Raw genomic sequence first — 23809 nt, forward strand, 5'->3', positions numbered from 1 at the left:
GCTACGCCTGAGCTGTGCCCTACTCTTAGCCACACATGTAAACTAGTTGTTAAACCCCGTGCATCGCACGAGACTTTGGTGTGCGGCAGGCTAATGTTGCCACTGTCATTACAGTAAATTCAATCATTAGGCCCAACATAAGCACACACACGATGTCCATAACCCATTAGGTATAATGGGTCGCAGTATAAAAAATAAATAAATAAATAAATAAAAAACAAAGGACAATAATCTTTTATTATCTTATCATAACCCAGTTTAGTTTTCTTTGTTCTATTCAGTCCTCCACTGCTCCCACTTTCTGCCAATCAGCTCCAATTCCACCCAACTGACCTTGACTGTTGAGGCAAATTTAGTTCCCCGGTTTGCTTCCAGTCCTGTCGATGTTCCCTCTATTGGAACGTCTCTTTTCCTTTTGTTCCGCAGGGGTCGGTCATTTATTTTTCATTGTGTGCAGAATAAAGTACATAGATGGTGTCAAGATTTTAATTGAACCTTTATTTAAATCAGGCTTGCTCTCTTTTACAAGCCCGTGTTATTATTATGTTATTATTGTATTAGTGTCGCACATTTAATCACCAAGAGCACATGTGCACTGATATGGTTGTAAGCCTACTCCAAAGAGGACCATGGCATTCCCAATCGAATGATTAAACCCCCTTATGTCCTGGATGTTGATGATGATGTTGATATTTTTTCATGTCTCTTGGACGGGTTGTAACTGTTAAGAAAATGTCATAGCTTTGTACTCAGTGTGATTTCATCATTAATATCTACCTAATACACTGGCACTGGTTGGATTCAGAAAGTTCTGTTCTCATGTTGACCAGAAAAAAAGTGATAAACTCACCTCCACCAGTTTTACAATGTTGACATGATCAAGCTTTTTGAGGATGGCAATCTCTTGGTAGACTCTTTCTAGTGGTCCCAAGAATTTGGGCTGCTCTCCTTGGACTGCCTTTGGTCCTCTCGGAGGTGGCCGACCTGCACAATCCCAAAGTCAGCACACGCACAAAATTTGAAAATAATCAAACCTGATCTCTGCTCGAAACAAGTTTTATGCGGCATTATCCATCACGTAAAATTCTACAGTCCTAAACCACACATGCGAAATCACACACACACACACACAAACGCTTGCATGCCCTCATACACACATGGAAACAGCTCCATTTATTAGCATCTGCAACCGGATTCGAATGACAGGGTGAGTGGGCGTTAATGACTTTGTCACATTGAAAAATTGATCACTACTTAGCATATGAACATTCTCGTCATGCAATCAAAATATTTTAATGATTTCATTAAAACATGCACACAGCCCAGCATGGCTAAAATGGTCCAGTGTGATTAGACCTTTTCTAATGCAGCAATTCAGTGCTAATCGGTCCCAAAACTTATTTACAGAGATATGCTGACGTTTTTTTTTTTTTCTTTCTTTTTTTGTGATCATCTTTAAAAGAAAAAAAAAACTGTCATAATTATGATGTTTTTTTTTTGTTTTTTTTTAATATAGAAACTTAACCTCTTGTGTTTTCAAAGGTGTGCGGAGGGCAAAGACTTACGTGGAAAACCACACTGCTTCATTAATTTCTTCTTGGACACCACTTTCATGGCCTGCAAAGCAAAAAGCAACTTTGGTCACTTTGAGAATGAGCGCAGCTAAAACCAGAGCTGGGCAGTCCGTCCCGGGGGCAGAACGGTCCAGCCCACCAGTACCGGGCAGACGGCCATTTTTTATGCGGGGGGGGGGGAAGAAGTGACAATTTTTAAAAAAGGGTGCAATTAACAAAGGTTGATCTTAGTCCAGCCCACGAATCGGCCCTTGTCCGGGTGATGAACCCACTCGCGAAATGGGCAAATGACAAAAATTGTCTCAGAACCCGTCAAAAGCGCAACTGCACACTGTTTGTGTATGAAGAGACTTAAGACAGCAGTGCGCCACCCACCTGCTACGGGGGCATACCATTACCAAGAGGGGAGGGGGGTTCAGATAATAAGGAGACAAACAAGACCATATTAAGCCCCTAATAAGCTCAGCTGATTTGAATTGTAATTAGCTAATGATCTTTAAATAAACCTCTGGCGTTAGCATCAGTGGCGTCATTTTTTTTTTTTTTTTGAGGGAGGGTAACAGGGTCAGGGGAGAATTTTTATGAATAAGGCCAAAGGGTTGAGGCCGGAACCGTACCGAGATAGCAGCCAGAGGGTGGGGGACTGACCAGCAAAAAAAGGGTCAAGTGCCCAGCTCTGGCTCAAGCAATCAAGGACATTTCTATTTCATTCACATTTGTGCAGCGTTAAGACCACATTTGAAAGATTTAGACTGATTACGTGGAGCCTGTTGCTCCTGTGTTCAGAAAATCTGTCTCACAATTCTGCGTTATAGGGTTCAAATCTGAGCTCATTGCTGGTAGGCGTATTCCAGCTTTCTTCCATCTTCCAAAAGTGTGCATGTTAGCTTAATTGAAAACTCTTAAACAAACCTGACATCAAGTGGTGGTCTACCGAATTTGTTCTGTGAACTGAACTGAGAGGTTGACGTCACTATTGAAGCTAGTAGTGGCGACTGTTATGCTCTCAATCTTGATCTGCATGGAGCACGTCGATTTGTACGCCTGCCTTTGTCCATGTGAGTATACATGAATAAATCAGTAAATGTGTGGCTCGAGCTGCAGATGCAAAAGCTTGCGTGGAACAAAATTGAAATTACCAGGAAACAGAATCAACCGTCTACGTCTGTCATTATTCAACTTCTCCGCTCTTGATTCTCGTCACTGTTATTTGGGCTGATACTCACCTCACCGCAGACAAGCAGCAATAACCCTCAATCTGTCCCAGGAGGCTACAATTTCTCTCGCACTCAACAATCAGTGCCACCAGTGAATGCTTTTAAACGTGAGGGGGGAAAAAAGTACTCTTCCTTATGAATCTCAAGGACGAAACCAGATGCGTGCGTGCATATCTCCAAGGCTCTCCTTGTCCTTGGATGATATAATACTGCAACATTCTATTGGAATCCCTGTTCGTGCTGTTTTTCATTCGGCCAGCATTTTTTTTCTCAGCATTAGACTCATGGGTAGGTGTTCAGGTTTGGTGGTGGGCGTAAAAAGCACAAAACTGACAGCGAGTATGCATTGTCTGGTAATTGCTTTATATGAAGGAAAGAAAACCTAGAAGGATTTATATTTGCTAAAACCATTGGTGATGAAAAAATGTTTATACATAGAAAAACTGTGGTGGATGAAAAAAAAAATAGAAAAGGCTATAAATGAATGAGCTTGGCTAATGGCCATTTAAGAATGTCCCCTTTAACCCAAAATATCACCCGTGCCCCAAATGGCATAAAAATTGCTTGGTTATGACGGCAGCAATTATCTTCCATCACCATTTTTCTACTGTGTGTCCCATTTCCTGTCATAGCAAGAGCTAGAACATACAATATCAGCGGAGTTTTGGCAAACCACAGGGTACATGGAATGGTTGTCAGTCAATCACAGAGTAAATAAAAACAAAACAGCCATTCACATTCACAGCTATGAATAATTTTGAGTGGGTGTGCCCGAACAGTCGATCAATGTCAACCAGCAGATCGTTGGACTGGTCCCAAGTCGACCGTGAAGCGGGTACGGGATAAGAAAAAAAATTAAATAAACAAAATGTGTGCTGTTATTATTACGAGCATTAGGTAAGGGTATGGACGTACAAAGTAGATTGACCGATTTATTTATTTAAATGAATTTTATTGTGTGTTCTGCACAAAATATGCATTTTATGAACACATGTAAAAAAATATATTATTTTATGCAGTTTTAAGGGAAAATGCTTTATTAGGATGTATAGGTCCTCCTATAATACTCAATAGTTGAGTAATGGTACTGGTCTGAAAAATGGTATTGAAGATCCCAACATCATATTTTGCAATGAAAAATATGTGTTTAAAAAAATAAACATGGGTGGATGCACAACAAGTGGAAATTGATGTTTGCAAGATAACGAGAAAATCAAAGCAGCAGAAAGCCACTGAGGTGGAAGACAAGGGGAAAAAAATGACACGGGGGAAATTTCTGGAGCTCCTCCTGTCTACACAACAGAGGGAGAGTGGTTAATACGTTAATACGATTGCTGACTTACATAATGCTTGTCATCATCCTCATTGTAGGCAAGTTTAACCACACCATAGGAACCCTGCAAAAAAATAGAGAATGGATCAAATGAGGTTGTGAATCCAAGTTTTGAGGTTTTTTTTAGTTAATTAATAAAACAAACAAAAGCATCCATCCGAGACGGCTGCACTGAATCCATTCAAAACCAACATTTCAATACCACACACTCTGCTCCAGGATCTCAATTTACCGCTTTTGATTGGGTAGTCTGCTTCGAACATTTCTGCCACTTTGATGCTTTTAAGGTAAACCAAACATGTGAAAGACAGGTTGCGTGATTAGTCAACAACTCACTGATGCAAGAAATCTTTGTGCATTATCCTTTCCAATTATCCAAAATGCCTACAAAATAATGCTAAACTACTCCAAACGACTAAAACTGAACATTCATTACGACAGTGTGTGACAAAAATATGTCCGCCCTATTTTAAAGGTTTAATCATAAAATACATCAATAACACCTGCATTAAAAAGTATGATAACGCCTCTATCAAAAAAAAATTGCCAATACAAAGATAGTGTGAGTTTATAATGTGTTGTCCCTACAGCAAAAACAGATCAAGAAAGAAGAAACATGCCATTACAAACATCACTGACAGCACCAAAATTGACCATAAATAATATAAAATAGTTTTGCAGCTATTGTATTCGATGCACAGTAGATTAGGGCTGGGCGATATGGCTGAAAACTATATTGTGACGCAAGTGTGATATTGGTCAATATCAATATGTATCAAATTATTATTATTATTTCCGATGAATTCCGATTTGCTTTATTTTAGAATGTTGCATTTAATCTTGAATATGAACTAGAAAAAAAGTCAAACGCACGCCGGCCTCCCTTGTGATGCGTGTCCGGGGAGAGTGCTTGTCATCGGCTTAACTGCTACGTACGCCGGTCTCGCTCTCGTGTGATGGAGCTACGGGCCAGACGTTTGGCCACATGTTTTTTCTTTTTTGTTTGTTTTGAGTCACCCTAGCTCAGCGGCGCATGCGTAAGCCTAAGGTTGTATTTCCTAAAAGGGAGGGAGTTTGTGACGAGCTGAGGCCGTTATTATTTTTTTTTTTTATCAATAATTTATCGATACCATTTTCTATTGATATCAATCGCCCAACTATCGTGATACATATTGATATCGAATTATCGTCACAGCCCTACAGTTTTAAATTTCAATTTTAAAAGTAATGAACAAATGCTCTACTTGATTGCCTATCAGAGGATAAAAGTTGTTTTTTTTTACATTGTATGTTAGTGCACCTGTGCTGAAAACAACAAACTCAACAGTGAAACAGAAAAAAGGCATAAACAAACCGCCAAACTCACCTTTCCAATTTCACTCTTCAGCTTATACTGGTTCAACTGGATACAATCCTGTGAGGGGTAGAAATTAGGAGGGAAAAGTCGGAGAGATGAAGCACAATCATCAATCTTCATTAACGCGCACTGGCAACGAGAAATAAATTACAGAAGCAACATGTGGTCATTTGTGTTGATTTCTGATGCAGGGTAGCTGAGGGTGCAGTCAGTAGTTTGTGTTTACTGTCTGCAAGTCCATTAGAGTGGTACTGCTTAGAAAAGCTGCTTTGCCGTTCCATAGCAACCACCGCCACTACAAATCAGTGTCAGACAGCGAGTAGAGGAGAGCAAACGACAGCACGGTCAGAGGCTTTAGATGGTGTGGGGACATACACACACACACACACACCAAAATCAGTGAGCGCTCAAATTGTAGGATCAAGAGATGGATCCATGGTGAAAATGGATGCAACGCATCTCTGATGGGAGTTGGTAGGTGGTGGCGGCTTGAGCCAGAGCAACGCCTGAGGCTCGTGTTCCCAGGCTGAGAGCAGGGGAAGAACATTTTGTCGATGGTGCAAAACAGACGAGAATAGCATGACAAAAAAAATTAAATAAAAAAAATACAGCAGCAGCTCATGTTGCAAGGCCACCAGGCAAAGTGCTTCCGAAAAAAAAAATAATACCATTATAAAGCAAGTTATATAATGTTTTGCTTGCAGGGATAACAATAAAAAAAAAAATAAATAAATAAAATCACAGCTGGGACTAGGATTTTGTGTTGGAGGTTGCTGACTGGTGTGATGGTGTGATGGAGTGTGGGCAGGGATGAGAACAAGAGTTCAAAAGAAGAGCTTAGTCTGGTCAAGAACATTAACAAGCCAAACGCTGGATCGCTTTTGATTCAGAGGCTTTACGGGGAGAAAGATTTTGTTGCTTTCACTTTATGTTTAGAAAGTAAATATTGTTATTGTAGGTGGCTGGTTTTATTATAGGAGCTAATAAATTGTCGATCAGCGATTATTCACTGAAAATCATTTAGATTAGGAAAAGCAAGGAAAAACAGCACTGTAACGTGTGTGGTCAATTAAAACGCTAAAGTTTCATTTGAAGGCTAAATTGGAATATATAGAAAACACAATCAACAGGGGGACATTGGGGTACTTCTAATGAAAGGAACAAGTGCTTATCCCACCAGTTTAAGACACACAGCCCTGCTTTGATTGGTTGGTGCGAGATAAAGAGGGAAAAAAGTAGGACAGTGGATGAAGAAAGAGACAGGCAATGGAAAAAAAAAATAGGACAGACTCACTTATACCGTATTGTATTGTATATACTCTATAAGCAGTGGTGCAAATTAACATTTTGGTGTGGCTCTCAGATGGTGCTTATTTATTTATTTATTTGCACCCATGAACCTATTTGATGAATCTACAGCATATCTGGAGGAAAAAAAACTGCATTGTGGTTTATTGGTCATGCAAGCACTGTATTGCAAATTGGAAAAAAAAAATTCTACTCGTGGACATTTTCCTTTCAAACATTTCGTACATACGAGGTAATCTGCGTTGGTTAAAACATTTTTCTATGCTTGTAAGTCCAAAAAAATGTTCATGACTTGAATGAATCCTCACCTGAGAGTCTGATATGGACACACGTTTAGACTCCACCGTGGGCCTTCGAGCCACTCGAGGGGAGATGTGTGTGTAGCCCCCTGCGGAGGAGAGGTAAGTACCTCTCTCCTGTAGAGAGAACTTCCTTCCCGTCAACTGAGGACGTGATGGTTGAGTCCTTCTAGGCAGATCCCTGTCCAGTTGAGAACGTCCATTTCTCACAGAACCGCCCGGATCGTCCGTTGACATGGCGGCCAGGATGTCTGTGAGACTGCTGCTCTGTTCCTCAGAACTGGACTCTAGCCTTTCCATGCCAGGCTCGCTGCTCATCGCCATGGCAGGAGGGGAGGTGGGCTTGGCGCAGGCGGAGTTGGCGGGAAGAGTAAGATTGAGCCTCCACCAGCATCAATGTGAACTGGACCAGCTGGCGTCCACAGTGTCCTGGGTCTTACAAGTGCAGAAAATTGAAAACGGGAAAATTGTTTTAGAAAAATATGAAAATGCTGTACTCTGACTGAGTATTTTATTTTAATAAATACGACTCACAAAAAAAATAGGAATATACATCTTAAATTTTCAGGATGAACCTAACATGCACTGCTTAATTTGACCTGTACATCATAATACTCATTTTCAAATTTATTTATTATTTTTGCAGTTCTTTCACATGGAGCTGACAGTCAAATTCATAACAAACGGTTCATTCATATCTTGTCGCGGTAATGCCTGATCCAGGAGAGGGCGTCATCTGTGACATCTCGAAGATCCTCGTCGGAACAGTGAGGACCAGACGGACAGTGATGCAGGATGTGATCCATCGTCTCTTCTTCTCCGCATATACATCTTGCGTCTGTCGCTATGTTCCAGCGTAATAGATTGTTTTTAGTCTTGCCTACCCCAGACCTCGCGCGGCTGAGCGTTACCCAGTCCTTGCGGGTAAGTGTGCTTCCTACAGGAAGCTGCTCTCTCACTTCTGGAAGTGCGGGGTTAGGATGATCAGTGACAACTTCTTTCCATCTCTGTAGACGGAAAGTTGTAGCTTGAGTAGGATTGAGAGGTTGTTCTCTGATGAAACTCTTGCGGGATGTAAGTCGGCTAGGGATCTCATTGTGGTCGTGCAGAGGGTGGCGTTCGTCATGAGACTGCTTGTACCGCTCAGAGCGAGTGAGAGCTTCTCGTCGAATGGATGGAGGAGCAATTCCCGCTAGCCTATACAAGTGCTGCAATGGGGTTGCACGAAGGGCTCCAGTTATGGTTCGACATGTACTGCTGAGTGCTGGGTCTACTTTGCTGGAATGAGCAGACCTTGACCATACTGGAGCACAGTGCTCTGCGACTGAGTAACAGCATGCAAGCGCAGTTGTTCGAATTGTGGCAGCATCGGATCCCCACTTTGAGTTGCCTAATTTGCCAAGCAAGTTGTTTCTGGTCGAGAGTTTCTTCTTCAGTTTAAGGATATGCTCTTTGAAGGACAGAGTCCTGTCTAATGTTATCCCCAGGTAAACAGGATACTTAGTATTCTTCAAGACTTTTCCATTCCATCTGATGTCCATGGTGGTGTTGGCTTCTTTATTGATCAGATGGAATGAACAAACTTGGGTTTTTCCTGGGTTCGCATTTAGTGACCATCGAAGGTAGTACTCAGTCAATATCTTGAGAGCTTCCGTAAGTCTCTGCTTGATGGTATCGAAGCTATCTGACTGTGTTGCTAAACACAAGTCATCAGCGTATAGAAATCTTCTGATATTATTGAAGGCAGGTTGGTCGTTGGTGTAGATGTTGAAGAGTATTGGAGAAAGAACAGAGCCCTGAGGTAAGCCGTTCTTCTGGCTCCTCCAACGGCTCTTCCTTCCGTCCATCTCAACAAAGAATCTACGGTTAGATAGGAGACACTCAACTATCCGGACGATATGTGAGTTGTTTATCGTCTTCGCCAGCTTCATCAGCAGTGACCTATGATTAACCGTATCATAAGCGGCGGACAGATCAACAAATACAGCGCCAGTGATCTTCTTGGCCTCAAATCCATCTTCTATAACAAACGGTGAAACAATTTCAATGACGTCCACTTCAATTAATTTCTTTTACTTTTCCAGTCTCTCTGTATTTCTGTTAACTACTGATGGCACTGCCGCACGAGTGCTAAGTAAGTGGCCACTTCCCTCTGTAAACATCCCATCAGAAAATTCGCAATGGTGACCTACTGGTGTTGTTTTCATCTCATGATGTAAAGATAAAAAAACAGCAGAATGAAGAGGACTGCTTAAATGCAATTCAGATTGAACCTGGACATTTGTTGGATAAACAATGAATTAAACAGTTCAGCTTCTTTCAGAGAACAGCATGTTGTCGAAAAAGGACTGAAAAATTGAACAGCTGGAAGTCACTTTAAGTTGACCTGTAAATATTTAGAGTTGACTTTTTATGGAGTAGTGAACCACACTCTTGCTTGACCTATGACGACGCTAAAATTGATGGTTGAAACAATGCTTGTGCAAAATAAATTCAAACTAAAGCATTCGTGTGCACATGCTGAAATAAACACATTGAAATGAAAGCCACACAAATCCCAAACTCAAAAGCTACAAAGCTTACGTTTGATTCCTGCACTCTTATCAAACGAATGCAGCTCGACTGGCGCACCATGAAATGTACTGATAAAAACAGATATGAGGTGAGGTGCGTCTAGCATTTTGTCTTTCGGCTTTAATTTCTTGTAAAAAAAAAAAAAAGGGAGCCGCCACTGATCACAACAAAGCTCGCCATCACGGGCACAAAACGCATTTTCTGCTGCATGGTACCGGTGAGGGATTTTTCCCATCACCTCGGCGTCTTTGTTTTGGGAATGTAGAGGAAGACAAAGTAAACTCCACACAGCCCGGCAGACACGCTAAACGCAAGGCCGTGCTGCTAGGATAATTCATCATCGTCGCAATTACCGAGACACAATGACCAACACGTGAGCACTCCCTTGTGCCTGGTTGTCATGGCCAACAAAGGGTACCGGTAGCTTGCCACCCATTTGGAAGCAGCTTGATAAAGGGGCAAAGAGTAGAAATAATTCTGCATTTCGCACTCCAAGGTTGAATTTTCAGCATTTTACATCGTCATTAACATTTGTTTATTAACGCCAGATTTCCACAAATGTTTTTAGAGATGTGTAATTGTATGCACGGAGCAACAGGGCATTATATTTTGGTGCAGATTTAGAAATAAAGTTGTAGTCGGAAGTTTATATTCATCACGATAAATATATGCCAGAATGTCACATTATTTGGAGCTTTAATGAGTCACTTGAAGCGTGGGGTGGAATTATGAAATATCATAAATCTTTAATTAACGACTTTTAAAAACAAGAGGGTGGAAAAGATTGGATTTGTTTTCCCTAATCTACACAAGGTGCATTTATTGTTCATTGGAATGAATGATTGCGTTTTTTGAAGCCATTTGTAAACAACAAAATTCAAGTCAAGTTTAAGCTCTGAATCACAAAAGTTCACAATAATCAATGACATCATCTGGTCTAAACCGCTCTAAGGTTGCAATAGCAATTCAAAACAATTATGTCAAAGGACAGGTTATTCAGATCATCACTTTGTCAGGATCGAGACACTGTCATATACTCAATTATAGATAAAAGCAAAGCAATTTGGGTATTCGGGAACATCCCAGAAACTACAGAGGCTTAAAGGGGAAGTCAACCCCCCAAAAATTATTTGCAATAAAACGGTGTATGCGCCTCCACTAGTCTAAAGATGGCATTCTTTTTAATTTTGTGTATGTGGAATATGAGTTAGGCATTTCAGGGGGCAGCCATTTTGCAAAATCTGTTGTAAGAAAATGACCGTTTCTCAGGGTTCTGGTAACCATCAATCACGGCTCAAATGTTTTCAGAAGCTGAGCAATGATTGGTTCATTGCTGAGCCCGGAGCAATTGTGATGACAAAATGTCTGCCTCCTGAGATGGACAAAAATAGGTCGATTTTACTGCTTAACTCATATTCCTCGAACAAAATATTAATCAGAATGCCACTTTCGACTAGTGTGCCTGCATGTAAAAAAAATATTGAAAAGAAATTTTTGGCTGGACTTCCCCTTTAAGTCCGCCATGAAGTGTTTTTGTACATAGTGAAGCACGTTTTACGTCTGCATGGTCCGAGAGTGCTGCTTCGAAAATGCCACCTTCAAGGCTGACTGAAATTACAGACGGTCAAATTTGTTTGGAGGTGTCCATGTGACTTGTTCAAAACTAAGAACATATGTAGAAACCTCAAGCATTTGGGCTGGTCTGGTCCCAGTGATACTGGTGCATTGCATAAGGGGGACTACCTCCAGATTTTCACATACACGATGTACAGTATACTGTCAAATGCATTTAATCCTGGGTGTACACTGTTGAATTTGTGTGAAAAAAAATATGGCAATGTTCACAAAAGCAAACTTCTAAAGTGGAACTGCTGTGAAAGCTGGGTGTATTGCGGTAGAAAAAAAAGCGCCAAATTAGCCTGCCGATTTACAGAGGGAGCATTTATGAAGCGCTGCATGATTAACGAGCCCACCATCAGATTGGGTTTGTGAGCTTGCCAATGATTTTCGAGCACAGTTGATGGAAAAAGCAAAATACTTTCACATATTCCTTTGCAGTGGATGAGAGCACTTACACAGCGGGCAATATTAATTCGCAGCGTGGACTCCAGTTGATACAGGAATTATAGTGAATTTAATTAACGCATGGCGTAACCATATAAAGACATATTGTGCTTGAAGTTTGGAACTCTAAATCACAGGAAAACTGAGAAGTGCAACAACTAATTGATAAATCGGCAACAAATCGACTATGAAATTGATCAATAACTATTTTTAGCCAGCACAATAAAAAAAATAAAAAAAAACATTTACTATTGATTGTACATTCTTGCAGCTTCTACAAACTTGCACAAAGTAGAAAATCCACTAAATGGACTGGCTAAATATGAACAGAGTGAACACTATCAGGACAACCAAGGTGGAGCATTTGGAAAAATATACTGAAATACTGAAAATACTCGACCCAAATTAACATGCATATGATTGCTACAATCAATCTGATGACAGACTTTGGCCCGTCTGGAGCACCATGAAATTCCGTGATGGGCCACCGAGAGGCGCCATTTTGGCCTGTGAGTTTGTTTCAAAATCAGGAAAGAAAGTTCTTGGGTAGATTTACTGAGGCCCAGAGTGACGAACTTTGAAGAGTGTAAATTTTCCCACTTGGTTGGCCTGGTGGGGTTTGTCAAACACGATCGGAGGTAGAAGTCTTTATTTCAGTGCCCAGGCCAATTAATCCATAAATGTGTTGTAGTTCCTTTCCATGCATTAATTTAAAAGGAATGGAGGCGTGGGGTGCACTCCCATTAGAAGGCAAACAATTTGACTGTGTTCGCACCCACAATGGCGCAAATGCCCCTTTCATCCTGCCTCCATCTAACAAAATACCAAAAGAGAGAAAACTCGATCCATGCGTATAATTCAACGGCGCTGTGCGCTCAGTTTGCGCTGGGCAGGAAAATACAGTCTTTTGCTACTTTGTGTTATATCCCGGCTCAAAGATACTCATTCAAACATCAAACGCAAAATCAGGCCACTATATAAAATTGTTACTCAACTCTTCAAGAAAAACAAAACAAATGATGTAAAATGCTGTACAGACAAGATAAATGCATATTCATACAACCAGAGAACTCTAAATTAAGAACGTTTGACCATTTGACCAATTTAGATTACTATTATTTAGTACCAGAGCATCGGGAAGGCTGTTAAAACTAAAGAGAAATGCATTGTTTGACTGCTGACTCATCCAGAGAAAAATAGAGATGTCATATTTTGCTCATTCAAATACCGAGAAGTGACAATCAGTGTTTGAATAGGTCCCTCTCCATCTTGCGCCATTCGGACCATTATGAATGTGTGAGCAATATCCCGCCGCGAGGAGAGTAGCAGCATTGGTGTAATTATTCTTTTGTGCAGTGATGACATCTCCCTGAAAAGCAACCGTCATATTCTCATGTTTTTGTCCTGTATATGCAATTTCTACTCATTGGAATAAGGGCTCTGGCTCTTTACAAATAGTTGTGAATATTGAAATAAAATAATACAGTTAATATTAAAAAAAAAAAAAAAAGGAAAGCTGAAGTGTACACAAACACTGTTTCTAGAAATTGTGCAAAAACAACAACAAATTCAGTCAGAAAAAAGGAATTAAAAAAAAAATTAAATAGATGTCCATCTTCAAAATAAACAACATTTGACGGGATCACCACACACATTAAGAACTAGCTTAATATGTTTTGTACGAAGATAAGATTACAACAAAAAAAATCCATATGCCCAACTTCACCAACCACTTCTTGCTGTAATGAAAAAAATTCAGAAATTGATCCGTGAAAAGCAATGAAAGCCTTGAGTAGCCGCGGTTGAATATCAAGTGCTTTCAACAGCGACCATCTTTGCACGAGTACCCGAGAGGCAATAACGGTAAAAGCTCCAGAGTGGTTTGTTGGACAAATGACTCCATTAGTGAACCACTTTCACTTTTACATGGCTTCTCTCACTCCGTGCCAGCATTCTATTGCATACACATGTCAAACACCATCTGAGGCCAGAATAAAAGAAAAAAAAAAAAACATCATTTCTAAAGGCTGAGAAATGGGGAAGATGCCATAATAATGCACACGGAGGAAATCTTAACATTACAATTAAAAACACAGATAAATCCTCGCTAGATTTCTACTGCAAGCATTCAACCTTGCAAGCCCACGTAGGTTTCTTTATCATCATTTTTATGAATAGTCTTTATCTCTATTTCACAGTGGGAGATGGGAAGAGCAGAGGCCATGGTTGCATGTTGCAAATCTGCACTCACTGGACACTCCATTAGGTACACCCACACACTCTAACCGGAGCCAATAAAAAGAGCTGCTTTCAAACAGACTGATTCACCCAAAAAAAGTAATTTTCTGTTCAAGAGGTATTAGTTCAACAATATCTTTATTACTTAAATTGTAGTTTCAGCGGTTTCAAATGGTAATACATCAAACCGAGAGGTGTTTACAAATTTATATGTAACATTCATATGCTGTGCAAGGTGTCGGGGAGCCAACGGCAGACGACTTTGGGGGAGAGGCTGCTCGCCAGTCATTCACCCTGAGCAGCTGTGCTCTCACTACATGTTGCGATGCGTTATTCAAATAGTGGATAAGCCTGTGGTGTCCAAACTACTGTCTGGGGGCCATTTGAGGACCACTATCCGTTTTTACAGGCCCGTGGCATATGCTAAAAAAAGCATTTGACAGGATTTGCGTCGTTATGAAAAAAATAAATAAATAAATCTCATAAAATTAAAACCTTGGGGAATGGTGGTGGTTGCGGACGGATATTTACATGCGACGGATATCCGGTATTATATTCCTGCGGCCAACGCAGTTTACCTTTACACGCTCGTGCACCCACGCGTTGTTTTGAAAATGTGTTCTAATTTAACTCGAGTCAACGGGTGTCGCAATCACTGAGCAGAACTCTGAAAGATACCTCATTCTTACCGATGTAATGGGCATTTAGATCTCTCCAGATTTGTTGAACCGTTATCTTTGTAGTGCTAGTATAAGTATGTGACGTTTATTTGGAACTCCCACGCGCCTCTATTTACAGTCAGTTGGCTCCTCCCTCCAGAGAAGCCATCAAGGAGTTGAAGTGAACAATTGCTGAGAAGATTTAAAAGGTCAACTCTAAGAACAGAGCTAATTGAACTAAAACTAAAAAGTTTTTTTTAATGGTCTTAAAAGTAAACTCAAAATGAGTTGGTTTTATTCTTCAGAGTTTATTCCCCAAACTCAACTTTGCAGTGCACAAAAAAGTACCAGCACTTGAACAGAACGAATGGAAAAGTGATGAGGAGTTTCCTTCGATGTACATGTAAGAAAATCCCTGGTTCAAGTGGAGCTTGAGTAAAAGTTGCACATTTTATGTTTTTTCGTAAGATGAGCGTACACAACAGGCATGGTCGGAGGAGGTTCGAAATTGGTTTGCACACAAATATAAGAATGAAAATGACTAATCACAGACTCGTGCGTCAAACGTGCATACACACAATTGAAGCAAACATATGTATTAAGTTACCAAGGTGCTTATTATTGTGTTAAGTGTACAAAATAATAATGAGAGGCAGGGCTAACGTTTGAATTCTCTTGTGTAGTTCAATGCGGTAATTAAAATGTCTATAAAAATGGAATACTAAATTTGTTGCCAGTGTGGTTTAGTACTTTGCCATTGAAAGACAAAAGCACAATGGACAAAGATATTACAGTAATTCTATTTTCTTGGTACTGAGTCAACCAACATAATGGCACAATTATAAAAAGCATTTTGCTCACTATTTAAGCATTTGTCATCAGGGAAAAACAGTGTAGAGCACACAGTGTAAAGACAGATGTGCATTGTGCTAAATTATAAACAAATAGAGCATTTGACAAAAAAAAAAATATATATACATTTCCCCTCTTGGTGTGTCTCTAAAGTCCCCGATCCCAAGGTGGGGGGCGGGAGGTAGGGGGTGGGGGTCAATCCTCGACTTCGCTTCACCTGCCACTTTTCATATTGCTCAATATGTGGCTGGGTCACATAAATCACTGAGCAAAAAGAAGAGGGAGTGGAAATGCCGCATAGGACATTGAGGACATCAACTGGATTCTTCTGATGGATGATGGAACAGCTTGTATTTAAATGGCATCTAAACACAAACACTTGGCCACGACAACATACCCTGTTCCCCACATACACAACCCCCTGCACACGCTTGATTCTTTTTTTTTTTTTTTGGGTTGAAGGGATTAAATGAGACATTTCATCCCCCAGCCCCAAAAAAAAAAAAAAATCATACACGCATGCAAATAGAAAAGCTTTTTACTCCCTCCCATGTGATCCTTTGTTGTGCTATCAAACAGTTGGGAATGATTATGCCTCATCATCTTTGACTGAGATTTTAACGTGACATTTTCGAATGAGATTTTCTTTCTACGAGCACAGTCCACTTCATTTCAAAGGCCTCTGCGGAGACTCAGCATGCATAAAAATCAGCCATCAACTATGGAAATGGGGAATGAAAAATGGATTTAAAACAATTGAAGTCAGACAGAAATTATTCGTCGAGGCTGTGCAGGGTGACACAATATTTTAAATGGCTCAGCAGTTTAAGAAAAAAAACGGCACACTGTTGACTGAGAGGATTAAAAATTCAACCAACAATGCGTTATGGGACTTGAAATAAACATTCTTTGACATTATCATAGAAAAGGAACACACAACGTGCATAAAAAAATATGTACTTAAATGACTATAATTTCACAATAAGAGCACAAAAATAAACAAATTTTGTTGTTCATCGTGTTAAAGTTTTATGAGCGCAAACATCCTGTGACAAGTAAATAAAATAATATCCTGTGAAGACATTTTTTTCCATAAAATGAGCCAAAAATCAACCCACGTATTAAAGTCTACAGAGATTCATAAAATAAAAAAAATTAAAAAATAAATAAAAACATTTTCATAGACCTTTTCCAGTAGCTACATTTTGCAAAAAAAAAAGTGTACTTTCATTCCACCATCATTAATGACTAATGTTACAAAATTACTAAATTTAAAGTAAATTGTTCCAAAAGAATACGTGCACCGTGGGCAAAACTAGTCAAGCCAGCAGCGGCAACAATTGTTCATGCTATCCACGAAGGAACACATCACCAATGTTATGAGGGCTTCAGTTTCAAAATAAAATATTTCCATCTTAAGTAATACATACACTGACATTGGTGTCTTGATATGCTTTTACTTTGAAGTTGTTGCCGGCACCGTTTTGTGGCGTAACGGCTGACTTGACTCATTTTTTTGAGTCACTGTCGTTGCAACGCTTCACAAACTGTTGCCATCAACGTCAACAACACAACATCATCTGGAAAACTGATAACTCCATGAGCACTTAAGCATGACACTATGAAGTTGGAAAATAGTGGAGTGATATAGCTGAAAATTTCCTCCCAATGTAAGTATTTTTTTCTCAGCCTATTCAAAATAAGCAAAATATATTGAATATATTAAAGATTGAATACAATATAATATAACTAGAGGAAAAATACCATACATATTACAAAAAGGTAAATAAGATTAAAAAAGTAGACCGCAGGTGGGCATAATAAAAGCACAGTGACTGGTATCGGCAGCTTTTGCGAGGCCTCGATACCTTGAAATAAGGCCTGTATCTGCCCGATACCGGTACCTTGTATCGGTCGTCGCCCATCCTTAATATTTCATTTATTTTGTATCGCGTTTCAGAGTTACTTAGGAGCTGGAGTCCATCTCAGCTGACTTTTGGGCTAGAGATGGGGTATACCCTGGTCTGCACTCATCCCTCGTCAAGAGCAGGGAAAATAAATAGATAAATAATCATTCACACCCACATTCACACCAATAAACAATTTGGAGTGAAGTGCGTAATTGGAATGTGGGAGGTTGCTGCAGCACCCAGAGAAAACCCCCGCATCTGGAGGGAGAACATTAAAACTCCACACAGAAAGGCTGGAACACAAAGAGGAAGATGTGCTAACCACTACACGACGGCGTTACACGTAGGTATTTCTGAAGATCTACTGTTGGGTTTCTAGTTTGATTGGCGCTTAGTCTGCATTGTTTGCAAAATTAAAAAAATAAATAAATTAAAAAAAAAAGCATTTTCCTTCATATTTTTAGCCATCTAAAATTATTTGAATATCAGATAAATTTGTCAAATGCCCTCTGCAACGACAAAGGAAGTAACATCACACTTGTAGTGTTTTCACTTGACACTTTCTAATGTGGTCGTCTGACACAGACTAATCCCTGGAACTCATTAAATTAATCCGCAGGATTAGCAAGCAATTGTAGCAGACACCACTCTGTGAATCTATTAAACACCTCAGTGAGACTTGATGGCACAAACACACAATATATCGATATACAAAGGTGTGCGTGATTTATGATTAATCTTCCTTCGTAAAAGTTTACTGAACCATGGCTGCCATACCTGAGACTGCCAATAATTCTTTCAGGATTACACCGGATATAAACTGCAAAGTGACATGCTGGATGAGCCTATTATTTCTCCTCTACTCACACCGATTGAGAGTGCAGCTTCCAACATGGTTGACCTTCCTTGGAATCCTTGATATGGTGCTGCACTAACAAGGACAGACCAGATCGGATTCCAGCTTTTCCTTCAGGCAAATGATTCATGAAAAGAGAGAGCGACATGGTCATTGTTGACATGTCTCGTAATATCACCATTTGGAGAAACAATCTCTTCCTCCTCGTGTCCACTCGCAATCCCCTCTGGTTAATCATCTGTTTTCATAAGGTTGCTGCACTGGCTCTCAGGAGCTCAGGTAATCATACACAGCCATGGGGCTTGAAAGAAAATTGCTCAATATCACAACAATGGAAGTCTGCAATGATGAAAACCCATGCGGGGATTATCATGTTGCTACTGGAAATGAGAAAGGACCCTCCCCTTTGGTGTGTAACTCGGTGCCCTCTAAATCCCTCAGAACATCCCACTGATCCCCAGCGCCTCTCTTCAATATTAGAAATCTATGACCAGGTGGCTGGAAGAGTACGGCTGACATTCATTATCTGCTAAATGGCCAACTCGATATGCAATGAGATGTGGCAGCAGTCAGAAGACAAACCACGCTATCATTACCCATTGCAGACTGAGCACAACACAAATACGTGCATGGTACAATCACTCAGATACTTAAGTAGCATAATAAAAGGGAAGTAAATCCCCACCAAAACTACGAGAACGCCTGTTAGTTACACTAAAAAAGTAATCCCCAGTACTGTTTTTATTCGCTCATCAGTACTTGGCGTTATACATCAATAATGGAACAGCAAGATGCATATTTAAGTGCACACAGAACATAATAGTTTTCCCTGAGGTTAAATAATTCTCATCAAGTAGATGAAACAACACTTTGCTTTGAGTTTTTGATTTTCGAGGATTCTTATCATCCTGAGAGAGTTGTAGTGTTGAACATTGCGTGTAGTAATCATATACGGTGAGATACAAGTACAGATGAATACAATGAGTTATAACAACAAGGTGAAAATTCAAGCATACGGCTAACACTCAAATATTGGAATTGAAATTTTAAGCTATATTACGGGCGCAAAAAAAAAATGGGAGTAGTTTGGGGCCCCCCTGATTTTTTACCCAGCTCCCTAAAATAATCAGAATCAAGAATTGTTTGGGACCAGAATCAAAAGGAGCAACTGGAATCGGAAATGAAATTAGTTAACCAGGCCGACCCTGAGGCTGTGACACGGCTGTCTGGCCAGGTGACGACGAGAAAGCCTTAAATTTGAATAGCTACTCCCTTTCAAATGTTCAGTCTCGATTTAAGACTTATTTCTACACCCTCACAGTTGGTTAAACCTCATTTACTATGCACTGGATTTTGGCCTGTTTTACTGCCACTTCTCCATTTTCGTTTGATGCTGTCCCGTGGTATTTTTCTTACGTAAAATATGTGCCTGGTGCAAATTACTCATTTGACTGAGAAGCATGACAAGGTTTCAACCGTGCAGGGTGTGAGATCAGAATTTCTTTTAATGTTCGTCAGTAGGAAACCATCTTTTGACAAGACTCAACACAAGGTGGGCCATCACATACTGACTAAATAATGAATTTTCGACTCGTTTCGTCCATTTTCACCATCTTCATATTGTTCAATTCTTGTTTTTTTTAGTCCTAATTTGAACAAAATTACTTTTTTCTGATCGGACCAACCTGACAGTATACCAGTGTAATTTTTCCATACCAACCGTTCAGGTCGTATAAATTACACCATAAATTGATGCCAATATGAACAGTGAAGATGGTCACACTCAAGTAAAATCTTGAATTTGGTTCCACTGGCTTGATCTGCACAACGTGACGCCATAAAGTGTGACATTTGATGACTAATCCTCCAACACTGGCGTGTCAGCATGTCAGCATGTTACAATGTAGCTGCAGAAGGTGAAGCTCCTTCATAAGATAATATGAGGGGTCGTCATACGAGTCATCAAAGAGCTAATACAGGCGCGAGACACTAATCTGTTGTCAAATATTGGATTTTTCTTGGCAAATGTTAGCTTTTGGGTGAGATCATTTTTGAGAGAGGATTTTTTTTTTCTTTTGATTAAAACTGAAAGAAAAGCTTTAAATGTGGTACAAAGTGGGTCTGGAGTGGTGTTACCAGAGTTTGGGATTTTTCATTTTAGTTTAGTTTTTATTTTGTTTTGACTTTTTATTTTTCTAATTCAATTAGTTTTGATTAGTTTTCAAAATAGATGTTATTTTTTTTTAGTTTTAGTTTTTGGGGGAAAATTCTTAGTTTTATTTTTTTATAATGTGGTGTATTTGTCGGGTGTGATTTTTTTTTTTTTAAAGGTGACAAGTACTGCTCATTAAAAACTCAAAAAAGGTTAACATTCAAAAATATTATTGACTTACTAACACTAACGCTGAATAACCATTAACAAATAAAGCATAACAGTTCATTTGAGTTTATGTGCAATAAGACCAAGAAAAGTGCAGCGGATTAATGCTGCTCCAAAAGCCAAAATGCAGATGAAACTCACAACATACTGGAAATGTTGCAAAACTTAGTGGTTATAGTCTACGCACACGTTTTGCAATTTGCAATTCTATTTTAGTGACATTAAAAATGAAACCAAATTCACTCATTTCGTAAGTGACTCCACTACTAACATGAGATCTCAACTGAAAAAAGGTGACGTATAGCTGTACAACTGTCGTAAATCCGGCAGCGCCATGTTCTACATTTTAAATTATTTCAAATGGTTTTTTTTATTTGGGTTTTTGTTATTTTCCTCATTTTCGTTTACGATAATATTGGTCTGGAGCAACACAATCTGTTTTGATTACAATTTTACAATTGCAAGATTATTGTCTAGTAAATAATATACAAAGCACACCAGATAAAAATGAGGCATGACGCGACTAATTTAATTATCGGGGCATGAGGAGTGTTGAGGGAGAGATTGAACAGCACGGGTCCTCATGGACTGTCTTCAGCAACAACTATTTTATGGTGGTTCGGACATGATTGGTTTAACGTTGATGGTTTCATACGGGCATTGCCGTATCAGGAGAGCACCGACCGCACACTTGAATTTGGTTCCCTCTCACAAAAATCATTACGTCGTTGTTTCTTTCCATTATGGACTTTACTTTATGCACTGGAGCATTTATGCGGGAACAGAAGACCTTCCCAATAAATCTTCGAAAATGAAGAATTAAGACAACTGAGCGGTTTTGCCAAAACTCTGACTGACAACTCAAAACAACAGCATCAGCAATGTGAAGTTGCAATTGTTGAATTTTGTATGTGCTCATCATTTCCTTTCTTTGAACTGTGGACAGATATTGTCAGAGAGGAAGAACCTGTCCCATTCACTCGGTTGTGAAACAGACAAAATATAGAAGAAAGCAAAGGGGGAGATTAAGTAAACATTCATGTCGTGGCTCTGAGTCACCCTCAATGATTAAACATTGTGGTCAGCAGCAAAGAGCTCAAAAGGACCTCTGGGATTTTGCCTGCCCTGGGTTTCACCTCAAAGGCGCAGAGTCTTACCTTGCCTTATCGCATCATTCAGGCCTTTGATATGCTTGACGGCAGTAACCGGTGCTAATATAACATTTACGTTTACACACTGATTTGCAGTCATGCGTGTCAATTCGATTTCCTCTAATGTCATCTTAAGTGTGCTGAATGAGACAAGGACTGGACTGAAAAATGGATTTCGCAACACTAAAATATTTAATCACAGGAACAACAACAAAGGTAATAAAGTATTAAAGTATACTATTACAATGTAATAATGGCCGTAGAATTAACATGATTCAAACAGAGTAAATAACTAAATGATAAATAACAGGTCAAACAAGGAAGTGTATTAAAATACACAGCTGGAGTCCAAGGAGAAACTAAATTGACTTATTCACGGTGTGCAATAGTCAAAGATATGTGACCTAGCCAGTGTGAGGAAAAAGTTGTTTTTTTTTCATGCAGGAACGTGACTAATAATGCATCGTTTTCTACCTCGGATTGCGTAGAAGGATCAAATTAATGTAATCAGAGGTAATTACACACAATGTGTTATGGTCTTGACGGTTACTGCAGACCTAAATTGCTTCAAACTGAATCAGAAATAATAGATTTCAGAAATTGACAATTTTAAAACAGTTCCCAGGTGTCTTAATAAACATGTGTGACATGCTTTCATCAAAATACAGGATTATAGCACAATTTACACACCTGGATTTTGTCTTGCTGAAATTAGCCCGTGTTGAGGGGGCGGCTCTCACATACAAGTGAGATGGTTCTATACCAATGGCAAGTTCGAATTTCATTACCATGAGAACTAGGGGCGGATCTATAAGCAGCTGCAAACTTTAAAACGCAAATATAACAAGGGGCGTATTTTCCCTCTAGGAGGCCAAATCTCATCAACAAGCCACCAGATTGCATATACTGCGCACACACACACACACACAAATCGACTAAACCAACTGACGTGTAATTCAACGGCAAATGCTGCCTGCGCGAGTGAAAATCCAATCCTAAAACATTTTACTGTCTATATGGGTGCTCACTCTTCTTTTCAGATTATTAACTGCTTGAGAAGACACTCGCCTTGCCGCTAGGACTGGGTGAGAAGTGGCTCCCCTCATGAAACACAGCCATTGCCCCCAGTACTGCACCAAGTGGTTTCAACAAGAGCGTATAAGTGGATGATAAGGGTACTATAATTCCTTGTGCGTTGGAGATTTTCAACGAAGGATGTCAGAGATGTTTGATCAAGACACATGGGAACAGCTAAATATGTAAATATATACAGCTTGCAAAAATACTGAAAGTCATATTTTAATACTATATATATGTAACATGCCTTTTTTTTTCAAAATTTTGCAGTGTGAATTCTGATTATAAAGCAGTTGGTATAACAGATGGAGCGCCTTCATGACTCCACAATAGTTTTAACACTATTTACACCCATTTGATATTTGGAGCTCGTTTACGCCAATTTAGTAATGTGAATGACTGCATTTACTATCTTTGTCCCCGTAGCTCAGTTCTTCTCAAATAGTGGGGCGGGGCCCCCTGGGGGTGCGTGGCGCAATGCTGAGGGGGGCGAACGTGGGGAACAAGCTTTTTTTGTCCTCTGTACTACAATAAAGTGTAATTGCACATCCACTCCAGTAGTTGGCAGTGGTGCTCTACTGTCTAACTCTACTGTCTAGGTTTGTTTTGCAACAAAAATGCTATTATTTATAGTTGCGGCAGAGAGTGGGTGGTGGAGGGGGGGGGGGGTGGTACGAATATTTTTATTCTCGCAGGGGGCAGGGCGTAACAGAAAATAATTGAGAAGAACTGCCGTAGCTGAAGTGGTACGCTTATGTTACCTCGTCAAAAATTGAAACATTATGCAATTTTCAGAAGGAATAGTATTAATAATATTTACTTTTGCAAAGCAAGTAAAAACTGTCTAATTGCTCTGTAAACATTCTACTACAAGATTAGACAGCAGACTCAACAGTGTATCAGCAAGCGCGTTTAGACAACGTATGTATAATATTCAGGGTAAAAGTAGATTTTGAAAGT

At 39.7% G+C, this 23809-nt stretch overlaps 1 protein-coding gene across 2 annotated transcripts in view; it reads right to left on the reverse strand.

Annotated features, from left to right (window-relative positions):
• The window catches only part of camkk1a (calcium/calmodulin-dependent protein kinase kinase 1, alpha a), a 52727-nt gene that overhangs the window by 21636 nt on the left and 7282 nt on the right, over positions 1 to 23809 (reverse strand). For both annotated transcript variants that reach the window (XM_088279524.1, XM_088279523.1), the window contains exons 2-6: positions 7098 to 7523; positions 5491 to 5538; positions 4135 to 4188; positions 1566 to 1617; positions 851 to 984 (exon numbers count right to left, since the gene is read on the reverse strand). In XM_088279524.1, the coding sequence (XP_088135650.1) occupies positions 851 to 984; positions 1566 to 1617; positions 4135 to 4188; positions 5491 to 5538; positions 7098 to 7412 (603 nt within the window). In that variant the 5' untranslated portion in view covers positions 7413 to 7523. The remainder of the gene's footprint in view (positions 1 to 850; positions 985 to 1565; positions 1618 to 4134; positions 4189 to 5490; positions 5539 to 7097; positions 7524 to 23809) is intronic.

Source organism: Idiotropiscis lumnitzeri, chromosome 17 (genome assembly GCF_059441095.1).
Source record: "Idiotropiscis lumnitzeri isolate Australia: NSW breed Sydney's pygmy pipehorse chromosome 17, RoL_Ilum_1.0, whole genome shotgun sequence".
NCBI classification, from domain to species: domain Eukaryota; kingdom Metazoa; phylum Chordata; class Actinopteri; order Syngnathiformes; family Syngnathidae; genus Idiotropiscis; species Idiotropiscis lumnitzeri.